The sequence below is a fragment of the Scardinius erythrophthalmus genome, assembly GCF_964197995.2.
Source record: "Scardinius erythrophthalmus genome assembly, chromosome: 12".
In the NCBI taxonomy this organism is placed as follows: domain Eukaryota; kingdom Metazoa; phylum Chordata; class Actinopteri; order Cypriniformes; family Leuciscidae; genus Scardinius; species Scardinius erythrophthalmus.
In genome coordinates this window covers 40229107-40241622 of record NC_138232.1, presented here as the reverse complement: position 1 = coordinate 40241622, position 12516 = coordinate 40229107, and the positions used below count along the sequence as shown (strand labels likewise).

At 35.5% G+C, this 12516-nt stretch overlaps 1 protein-coding gene across 1 annotated transcript in view; it reads left to right on the top strand.

Annotated features, from left to right (window-relative positions):
* ptprfa (protein tyrosine phosphatase receptor type Fa) overlaps positions 1–12516 on the top strand; it is a 200230-nt gene that overhangs the window by 113119 nt on the left and 74595 nt on the right. Inside the window, exon 11 of the mRNA XM_081380153.1 lies at positions 4004–4309. Within this exon, the coding sequence (XP_081236279.1) occupies positions 4004–4309 (306 nt within the window). The remainder of the gene's footprint in view (positions 1–4003; positions 4310–12516) is intronic.

Genomic DNA, 12516 nt, shown 5'->3' with positions numbered 1-12516 from the left:
CAATTTCAGCTCTAAAGCAGCTCTACAGAAGATAATATTGTCATTAATGAGCTCAAGTCAGTTCAACGTTGATTATATTCAGCAAAGTTGGTGTAATTATCCAGCTCAGTTCAGTTTAATGTTATTCTCATCTGAGAGTATCATTGCAATATCGATAATACACTTTATCATGCTTTTTTGGTGCTTGCCGTCGTCCCTTCTTCCCTATTGTGATGTGAATCGGAGTAAAATGGCTTCTTAATGTTAAGTTATTAATAATTAAAAAAATATTATATTATTTAAAAAAAATATATTATTAATAATAAACACTACGATATTCCATTATAAATAAGAATTGTCATTTTATGGTGACTTTAAAATTTTTCCTTTTTTGTTACCCCTTTTATGTCGCTTATTTGGTCAAAAATGAAAAGGTTTCAAACGGACTGGGTTTGACGTTTGACAGCTCTTAATATACTGTACCTTTCCTCTCACTTCTCTCTCTCACATTACCATCTTCTCCTTTTAATATTTCTTGCTGTCTTGCTTTTTTCTCACTGTCTCCCTGCTGTCTTTTTTGTTTCTTCACTTTTCTCTCTTCCTGTTGTATTTCATTCACACTTTCTGTTGCAGGTGAGAAATAAACTCTCTCTTTCCGGTTCCTCACACTTCATTCTCTTTTAAACCGTTTGCTCATTTTCTCATTTCCTTGAATTTATTATTTTTCTCACTATTTTTTCGTCTCAACTCCCTCTTGAATTTTAGATGTGTCCAGTTTCTCTCGTCTCTGTTGTTTTTCTCAGTCTCTCCCAGTTTAATCTTGTTTTCTCACCTATTTCTCATACCTTTTCCCACACTTTCTTAGTCTTTGTCTTTTCTCTCTTTATTTTCTCTCCCGGTTTCCTTTCTCCACAGGTGATGACCATCTTCTTTGATTCACACTTGGCTCTCTTGGTCTTCTGTGTGGAGTCAAACCTTCTCCTATTTTATTTAGTTTTTTCCTCAGAAGCCATTTTCCGCCTGCTCTGCTGAACAAAACACAGGAGCGAAACACTTATCACATCTTCATAGTGCTGGATACATACATACACAGCCCGGTCTCACCCCAAAACGTCACGTACTGACGCGTCTTGACCAAACGGCAATATACGACGAAAAGGGTACCCCTAAAACGTCCATATGTGACGAAGACATAAGCGCACCAGCAGCGCCTCTTAGCGGTACCCTAACGCATACCTAAACCTACCCATAACCCGAATAGTCACATACGGACGTTTTAGGGGTACCCTTTTCGTCGTATATTGCCGTTTGGTCAAGAGGCGTCAGTATGTGACGTTTGGGGGTGAGACTGTGTTAACATACACCATCTCTTTTGTCATTTCAGAAAAGCCAATATGTTATGTCTGCTGCTGATTCAATCAGAATCAAGTATTCCAGAGAGCCGTGTAATAATAATCCTACTGTATATTGTTTAGTTTGCCATGTTTTCAGTATGGGATAGGCAGGGATTTTCTGTGAACTCAAGTGATTTTAAAAATGAATCGATACAGCATCTCAGAAATCTGACAGGCCATCAATCACATCAATTACATGTCTGGCCAAAGACAGTGTGTCAGACAAAATGTATCTGTTATCTCTTGCATACTTACACACATACACACACACACACACACACAAAATAGAAGTGAACCATCAATCTCTGCTTTCACCACCAAAACACAGTTTTTAGAGTAAAATATGTGCAGACATTTGTGAAGCAGTAAATCTCAACCAGCGGGACTTCAAACAGGCTCCAGATTGTGTGTTTTTTTAAACTTTGTGTATATTACACTTTTTTTCAACTTTAATTAAATCAATAGCTTTAAAAAATATTAGTGATAATGACAGCTGACAGATGATATATATTATGATGACATATAAATACTACTATTCAAAAGTTTGTGGTCAGTAAGATCATTGATGTTTTTAAAGGTTTTGAAAGATAAAACAGTAATATTATGAAATATTATTACAATTTAAAATAACTGTTTAACTATATATTGTAAAATGTAATTTATTCCTGTGATCAAAGCTGAATTTTCAGCATCATTACTCCAGTCTTCAGTGTCACATGATCCTTCAGAAATCATTCTACAGTTTTTTACAATCACTTTGTTACTATTTTCAGAACCTTGATGTCATTTTTCACAACTCTAGACACAAAACTCACAACCAATGATCAAAATGCACATTTTTCAAAACTCTAACCCTTTTCTCAATTGCTTGGATACAATACACATAAAACTTAGATCATTTGTTCATTCAACAAAAATCACCTGTTCAATATGACACAACTTAACATCAAAGTACTACTATTTCAAAAGGCAATTCACACATTACATTTCAAATGAGTGTCTATTCATTTCCTTACATTGATCTAACTATCAATTGATACAACTGCTCAAAATGATAAGAAACTATTGCATTACTCTTAATGCATAGTTGTATGGAAACAGACAAACAATCTTCCATGTTTACTGTAAATCATGAGAGTTTCAAGATACTGTAACAATATTCATTGTCACCAATTAGCATGGAGCATGAACCAATTAGACTACACTATCCATGGATGTAGCCTAATATTTTGGCCAATGAAAACATCCATTGTGATGTAGATGAGAACCTGTGGCCAAATCCACAACACAGAGTTGATGACAGTGTAGAAGTACAGTAATCGCTCCTGTTTTGTTTCTTACAGTACAAGCAAGCAAGTTGAGGAACACTGCATTTGATGTTTTACAGTCTTTTCTATTTTATAGCTAATTACAGTATTTTTGCTTTGATTCAAATAAACCTATGTTGTGATTGTACTGTAGTGTTTTGCATCAATATATTACAAACTTTGTTCAATGATTCCACTGTAGTATTATCTCTACTACTGCAGTACTTTTACATGTGTTTACTGTACATGTAGTGCCATAATGAAACCTGTATCGACTATTTTGTTCGACAATATTTAATGATTGTACGAACAATTACACAGTGAAACTATCGGTTGCTTGTGTGTGTGTGATCTATAGTTATGTTTCAATGGTATTTCACAGTAAATTTGTTTTTTGAACCAATGATTGTGCAAGTGCAAGATTTCTTTAAAGATGTGAATGCACAATGCAATGTTTTGAACATTAGACAGCCTGTGTTACAAGTGATAATCGTTTTGAGTTTTGTGTCAGGGGTTTTGAAAAATGACATCAAGGTTCTGAAAATAGTAGCAAAGTGATTGTAAAAAACTGTAATATGATGATTTGCTGTTCAAGAAACATTTATGATTATTATCAGTGTTGAAAACAGTTGTGCTGCTTCATATATTTATGAGGAAACCATAATCATATATTTATATTTATGAGGAAACCCCAAACATTTGAACAGTAGTGTTTACAGTAAATGATTTTCCTCCAAAATGAGGTTTCATGGTGCACAGATACGTGTGTGTGTGTGTGTGTGTGTGTGTGTGTGTGTGTGTGTGTGTGTGTGTGTGTGTGTGTGTGTGTGTGTGTGTGTGTGTGTGTGTGTGTGTGTGTGTGTGTGTGTGTGTGTGTGTGTGTGTGTGTGTGTGTGTGTGTGTGTGTGTGTGTGTGTGTGTGTGTGTGTGTGTGTGTGTGTGTGTGTGTGTGTGTGTGTGTGTGTGTGTGTGTGTGTGTGTGTGTGTGTGTGTGTGTGTGTGTGTGTGTGTGGACTATATTAGCCATCTCAAGAACACTTGGTTCTTAAACTCAAGTTCTGCAAAGGACATTTATCTTCTTTACTGTCCAGTGGCCAGTTGCACAAACTGCTTAGACTAATCTTACAAGTGAGTCATCGAATATGTTTCATTAAGACTGGTCATAACTTTTTTTTAATTCAGTTACAAAATAAGGAAGCTTGGTCTAATTTGAATCCCCAAAGTACTATTGGTAAACTGCGAGATGGTCAGACTAGTTCTTAAGACACATGGCTGTGTTTATGCGGTTAGCCCGAGCTCATGTGTTCCTGCACCCCTTTCCAGCCCCGTCCGCCCCCCCACAGGAGGTGCACTTGATCAGTCTCAGCTCCACCAGCATCAAGGTGAGTTGGGCGGCTCCCCCGGCCGCCAGTCGTCACGGCAACATCGTCAGATACTCTCTGGCCTATCAGGCGGAGTCTGGCGAGGACCAGCAGCGCCACGAGGTCCAGGACATCCCAGCCGATGTGTCCAGCTACGAGCTGGAGGGGCTGGAGAAGTGGACGGAGTATGTGGTGTGGGTGAAAGCTCACACTGACGTCGGGCCCGGCCCGGAGAGCGCCAGCACCCGCGTCAGAACCAGAGAGGACGGTAATGCTCGGCTCACGGGTCATCCAGATCTGCTAACTCACCAGCACTAACTCCGCTTCGGGTCACCTGACTGAACGGCTCCCTGTGCCATTCCCTCTCTTTCTTCTGTTACGCTGGAGTTCATGCTTGCTGTTCCTCGCTCTCTTCTGTTGTTAATGTGTGGCTTCTGTACGCGAGACTGGAGAGCTCTATGAGTCTCTATAGTGCAGTGAAAGTTCAGGACAGCACTGATATTTTCTTTTGGTTGTGTGATGAAAAGACTCATGAAGGGAACGAGTGGGCGAACGATGAGTTTTCTGTGGGATTCGTTGAGATGCTCCCACACAGCAACACACCTTTTTTTAGGGAAGATTATTATTATTAGTTACTCACCGTTCAAAGGTTTGCTGTTTCTTGATGTTTAAAGATGTCTCTTCTGCTCACCAAGGCTGCATTTATTTGATCAAAAATACTTTAAAAACAGTAATAATGTGAAATATTATTACAATTTAAAACAGCTGTTTTCTATGTGAATATATAGTAAAATGTAATTTATTCCTGTGATCAAAGCTGAATTTTCAGCATCATTCCTCCAGTCTTCAGTGTCACATGATACTTCAGAAATCACTCTAATATGATGATTTGCTGCTCAAGAAACATTTCTGATTATTATCAATGTTGAAAACAGTTGAGCTGCTTCATATTTTGGTAAAAACAGTGATACAAAAATTTCAGGATTATTTGATGGATAGAAAAGCTCAAATAGAAACAGAAATCTTTTGTAACATTATAAATGTCTTTACTGTCACTTTTGACCAATTTAATGCATCCTTGCTGAATAAAACTATTAATTAATTTATTTTTAAATAGGTTACACTTCATTTTAAGGTAATTATGTATTTAAGTGCTGAGTAATAATAATTAACTACATGTATTTATTTACTATAGAGTTAGGATTAGGGTTTGATTTTCGGGTTAGTTGCATGTAATTATGTATAATTATATAATTATGCATAATTTAATAATTATGTAACTATGATAATTTATAGTTATTACTACAATAACAACATGTAACATGTGTAACAAGGAAATGTATTACCAAAAAATCTTATTGACGGATAGTGTGATCAATTGAACAAGAGTGTACATTAAAGAAGAGACCGGAGCCATATTTAGATTAGATTTGAGCAGTAACTATCCTGAACACACTGGCAACCACTTAGTAATGCCCACAACACCCTAACATTTTAGCAGTGACTTTTGCATGAGCAAGCACCACTCACATTTCCTTCATGAAATGTAAAAACGTAGTTACATCATACTCTGAGTGTGTGTTTGTGTGTGTGCGCCTGCCTTGTTGAATGCTCTGTCTCCTCTGGGCTCCGTTTGATTGACAGGTGAACGCCGGAAGTACATGTGCCTTGTCTGTTGAGCCTGTCAATCTAACAGTGGACTCTCCTTATGATATCCCATCTCTTCTCTTCTTTCTCTGTATTTCTCTTTTTCCTGTTGGCAATGTTTTATGAGTGGTTGTTAGCAGTGCTGTTTGCAGTGGTGGAGAAGGTTTCTCTCCTCTCTCACTATTCTGTTCTTTCTGTTTGATTTTAACCCATCACATGCAGCCCTGGTAAAATCGTTCCTTTTGATTTGTTACAAGATCGACACTCATTGATTCCTTTCCTCTTTTCCTACATCATCCCAGGACACTTGCAACATAAATGTTGTGTACTACTACTTTTTAAGAGTCACTTATGTTCTTATGTTCAGAATAATCAAAAATCAACCCCTTTTCCTGTGTAGTTGCTAGCGTGTTCTGGGTGTAGTGTGTTGCCATGTACACTACTGTTCAAAAGTAGTAATGTAAGTCTAAAGTTAATGAGATAATTAAGTGATTAATTAAGTGATGATTGACCATTATTGAAGATACCTGATGTTAACAAGCAGAATTACTGAAGGAGAAAAAAATGGCAAATTGTAAGTCACCATTATGGTGATCAGTGTTTGCTTTAGTTGACCCTTAAATTATTAACATTAGATTTATTTTGGCTGTTGTAACTGAGTAATAACAGCCAGATGAACAAATAGAAAAGGTGATCTGGTGGTGTTCGTTGTGTTTTGATATAATCATCATTTGAATTAGAATTATAGTGTTTATTACAGCAGAACTGCGATTCTACCACATAAGATCAAGCTTTTTCAAAATAATTCAAAGGAAATATATATATTTTTTTATCTTTCATGTATGCAAACACAGACATCAATAATTAGAGAATGTAAAAGCACAGTAATACACTTATGTAATAGACTAATTAAATACAATAACAGACTGATGCAAGTCCATATTGCACCTAAATATAAGTGATAGTAATAGTGATTCTTACCTTAGCAAGCAATACAACTCTGAACACAAAATATTCATGTAGGCCTGTTTTAAAGTTGATGCACTAAACTTGGAAGATGGTGAAGTTTATATGCGTTATTTCAGGTTCTTTTGGAGGGTTATTAATCAGGCCGAAATGAGATAAATCAAGCTATTGAGTTTTCTCTTGCATATTCTGTGGAGAATAATGTGCTGTGGTGGCTGATAAGGCTTTAACGGCGCTGACAGAAAGTGAAAAAAGGAGACTGCAGGTGCAGCCATTGATAAATTAGCCGTGCTTTTTATCTGTAAACTTTTCCATCGGTTCTTCTTGCCTTTTCCGCTCATTCAGAGAAGCTCGCTGTCATCCATATTCATCAAGAAATAATGTTGCAACGGGATCGTTCGTTAGTGAATCCTGAACAGAACAGAGCATTTTTAACTGGTGTATTCTCATAAATCAAAGCACACGCTTTGGTTTGAGATATTCTGACTTTGATTCACCAGAGTTATGAATGTCTTTTATGCAGGAAAGCAAAGTAAATGGGTAGTTTGAGCAAGGTCACGGCACACAGAGTCTGAATGCTGCAGGAAAGCAGAGATGTATTTCTCATTAGAAATGTATTCCCTTGTAAAAACACCCCATGTGGTGTTGTGTGTGCTGCATATTAGCAGGTTGTGATTAGATGTGTGAAGCGGGTCTCAGTAGACGTGAGAACCCTTATGGGCCGTGTCGTGGTCTCAGGTGATCTCTGATCTTTATCACATTATGGATCCGTCGCTCTTCCCGCCAGCACACGTGTAATTTCCCTGTGACATTACCTTCATGCCTGGAACTCTGGGTAATGTGCTTTAAGAGCTCGAGTGAGGTGTGAACCCGTCCCGCTGGCGTTTCCATAGAGATGTGGGATGAGAATGAGAAAACGAGCTTGAGACGGTAGAGTCAAACGTCAGGACGGAGCAGACGCATCTGGAAGATTTGAGGAGCAAAGTCTGCTCTCTCATCCCTCAAAGGAATGCCACGCGTTCAATACGAGTAAAGCTCTATCGACAGCACTTGTGGCGTAATACGATTACCACAGAAAATTATTTTGACTGATCCCCGAGTCCCTGAGAAAATAGGATTTAATAAAACACTTACAAAGTTAGTACGCAGACAGACATTTTTAAATTAGAGCTGCATAATTATTCAAAAATAATAATCTATATCAGTGGTTCTCAACCCACTAGATTAAAATGATTTTAAATGACACAAAACAAGGGTTAAAATAAGCTAAAACAGCTAAAAATCAGATGTAAGCTGAAATCAAATAAAATCATATAAAATATTATATCATATAATATGTTATTGTTATTAGGTATATTATTTATTGGGTAGAAATTTGTTTGTGAGGAAAAAAAAATTGTAATTACAAACTAGAAAAGTCGGTAGTAAAAAGTGTAAACCATGAAGAGCATTATTGGGATTCTGGAATTTAATTATGTAAATTATTTATAATTGTTTTTTTAATTACTCAGTCTTGCATGTGTCATGTGATAGTTACCTGGAAATTTCTGTTTGTGCGGAAAAAAATTATTGTAATTACTAACTAGAAAAGTCATGTTAATTCATTGGTATAAAGAGTAAACCATGAAGAGCATTATTGGGATTCTGGAATCTAATTATGTAAATTATTTATAAATATTTTATTTAATTATCTTAAAGGTGCATTGCGCAAGTCTCTGAGTTTTTGCAGAACTATGCCCCCTCTGGCGACAAGCGAAACTGCAATATAGGCAATTTAATAGGCCCAGTCTCAAATTCCGACCCGAATCCCTCTTATTTATTTTACTGTACAGGATTATAGAGACATTCGCAGAGATCATAGAAGGGCTCATTCAGCCCATCAGGCAATTGTTCAAGCATGTATGGGTTAGAAAAACGGGTATTTTTAACATGAAATGTTGCCCAATGCACCTTTAATATATTGCTACTATATAAATAAAAAGTTTGAAAACTAAGTATTTTAATATTATCTTTGGCAACAGGGGGCTTTGGAATTAAAAAGTCAAGAACCACTGATCCACATAAAAATAATAATAAGAAGAAAAACAATTGACAATTTTTTGTAGTAATTGTGCATCCCTAATTAAAATAAATACTGTCTTTAAAAAGAGTAGAGTAAATTGATTGTTCATGTTAGTATGAGTGAGAGAACCAAATACTTACATTGTCTATGTAAAGTTATGTCCATTCTATGTCAATGTCATGAACACATGAAGTAACACCAGGTAACTATCACATGACATGCAAGACTCAATAATTAATTCTGCTTTCAGACCTCCAGCCTATACGTTACTTCTATTTGATGTTACAGTACAAAGGGAGTCGATTGAGCTTAACTCGTTTTAAACTCTCACAAACACTCTGTTAAAATTGAAACCACAGGGTGAACGCATCGATGTTTCGCTACAGGCCACACATCTGCCGAGGAACACTAGAGTTTTGTTTATCTGTTTTCAGGCATCGACTTGTTTCCCCTCTGAAGGTCAAGGCTGAATTCCAGCGAGCGCCGAGCACATTTATACAGTTAAATGGCTCCAATTAAGTGCAGCTTATTTTGCTGACGTTCAGCACTCGAGCCTTCATAGATCTTCTGTGCTCTGAGCTGTTACTTCTGGGATGGGAGAGGGTGTTCTCTATCTGGTTATTAATCTCTTAATGCTGCGCTTTTTAACCTTCACTCCTGTCTTTCCTCCCTTTGCTGCCTGCTCTATTGACTATCAATTGACTGTCATTAACATCTACTGAACTGCTGCTCTCTTGCACTCTTGTCAGATTGATATTCAGCCAGAACTCCAGGGGGAGCTGAGCTGGCCTCCTCCACGAGACGTGTGCGAGAAGCGTTATGTGGGTTTGGTGAAGCCTGTCTCCCAGGCTCCGTCATGCAATGCATTTGTACTTGTGAATTGAATGCCAAAGGAATAGTTTCCTTAAAATGAACATTCAGTCTTCATTTTCTCACCCTTATGTCATTTCAAACACTGATTGTTTCCATGCAATGAAAGATTATGTTGACCACCAGCTGTCAAGCTCCAAAAAAAAAAGCAGCATAAATTCAATTTCACTCTGTTCTTGACAAAAAGCTGTTATATTAGTCTATATAAGCATATGGATGCATTTTGTGATGCATACATTTTTTGGAGTGTGAATATTCTTCAAAACATCTTGTGTTGTGTACCACAAACACTGAGAAAAATTGGTAGAGATATCATTTTCACTCAGAAATTCAATTTCTCAAACAATTACAAAGAAATGGCAAGTAACGGATGGAAATTAACATTGTGCTAAATCTGGCGTATTTACGTCAACTTATATTGTTAGTATGGGGCGCCGTTTGTAAAGCGGCTCACGCTGAAAATAACAGCAACATTTTGTCACATTTAGCTTCAAACAATGTTTAAAAAACTGGTATGAGTTTTTGACGGTCACTTTTTACCACATTTACAACAATATTTGTCAACTTAGAGATATTTTAAATAGTTAAATCTAAATATTAAATGTTACACCTAAATGTTAAATATTAAATCTAAATGCTAAATCTAAATCTAAATGTTAAATCTAAATCTAAATGTTAAATCTAAATGTTAAATGTTAAATCTAAATCTAAATGTTAAATCTAAATATTAAATCTAAATCTAAATGTTAAATCTAAATCTAAATGTTAAATCTAAATATTAAATCTAAATCTAAATGTTAAATGTTAAATCTAAATCTAAATGTTAAATCTAAATATTAAATCTAAATCTAAATGTTAAATCTAAATGTTAAATCTAAATCTAAATGTTAAATCTAAATCTAAATGTTAAATCTAAATGTTAAATCTAAATCTAAATCTAAATGTTGAATCTAAATCTAAATGTTGAATCTAAATGTTTTGGGTGAAACTAAATATTTAACTAATATGCAAATTCAAAATGCCGGAAGTGGCAAAATAAAAGCTCGAGGTGGTCAGTCTGTGTTTATAGCATGGTTTATAGTGTCAAATAACGAATAAAAACCATCTCATAATAATAACTATAATATAACGATAATAACTTCCTAAAATAATAAACACGTTTGGAGAAACTGTAGAGTCTCGTGATGACAGAGCGATGACATGACATTCAGTCAAAGTGAGCCCCCTAGTGGCTGGCTATTATGGCTACAGGTCATAAGTCCCGCACTTTTCATAAAAGTGACACTAGCCTACTCTTCAAATACAGTTTCTCCAAACGTGTTTATTATTTTAGGTAGTTATTATCACGATAATCTATGTCCAAGAGTCCATTTCCTCGGATGAGATGGTTTTTATTCGTTATTTGACACTATAAACCATGCTATAAACACACACTGACCACCTCGAGCTTTTATTTTGGCACTTCCTGTTACCGGCATTTTGAATTTGCATATTAGTTAAATATTTAGTTTCACCCCAAACATTTAGTTTCAACATTTAGATTTAGATTTAACATTTAGATTTAGATTCAACATTTAGATTTAGATTTAACATTTAGATTTAACATTTAGATTTAGATTCAACATTTAGATTTAGATTTAGATTTAACATTTAGATTTAACATTTAGATTTAGATTTAACATTTAGATTTAACATTTAGATTTAGATTTTATATTTAGATTTAACATTTAGATTTAGATTTAACATTTAACATTTAGATTTAACATTTAGATTTATATTTAATATTTAGATTTAACATTTAGATTTATATTTATATTTAACATTTAGATTTAGATTTAACATTTAGATTTAGATTTAACATTTAGATTTAGATTTAACATTTAGATTTAGATTTAGCATTTAGATTTAGATTTAGCATTTAGATTTAACATTTAACATTTAGGTGTAACATTTAATATTTAGATTTAACTATTTAAAATATCTCTAAGTTGACAAATATTGTTGTAAATGTGGTAAAAAGTGACCGTCAAAAATTCATACCAGTTTTTTAAACATTGTTTGAAGCTAAATGTGACAAAATGTTGCTGTTATTTTCAGCGTGAGCCGCTTTACAAACGGCGCCCCATATTGTACGTTCATCAATATGCACTCATTGCACTGTCCGATCCAAATAAATGAAAATGAACTGTGGAAGCTTGTTAATGCCACAGAATAAAATAAACTTTTTATCTCAGAATTTGATCTCAAAATGTTTTCAATTTGGACTTTATGTCACGCAATTGCGAGTTTATATGTCGCAATCATGGCCGTAGCCAGCTATGAGGTCACCGAGGTCCGGACCTCGGTCATTTTTTTATATTCAAAAATAAAATTTCAAGCTCTCTGAATGATTAATTAGCCGTTTAAACCGCGTCATATGTGTGTTTGCAATTTATGTCGCTGCGAGAAGGTAGATCAGTGAACGGGGCTTGAGAGCGTGTTGTGAGCATAGACTGTAAAAAATGCGGCAGAGCGCTTTATGTCACTTTATTATAATTTATAAATAAAGCGCAAAAGAAACTACAAGCATGATGCAACAGCATCGTAGTTGATGTCAATTTGAAAGTCATGAAATGACCAAAAAGTGCCAATAAACTTTTTTTTCTTTTACATTTCCGATAATGGCGCGTATAATTTGCACTAAGTGCCTGTCTTTTTAGCAAAAAAGGCACCCACAACTAAATAGCTACAGTTGCACGGGTCGTTGGGCGTGCGTGAGGTGCTTGAAACTAAGTAGCTTTTGACGCGTTCGACTCGAGTTCGAATCCGCCTTTTGCCGAACTCGCTCTTCTCCCTGTTCTCCCTTTTACCAATACACATGAGATGTAAAATGTATAGCCTAACATAAAGGTCTCTAGCGTTATATTTTGCCAACGAACTAATATCGAAAC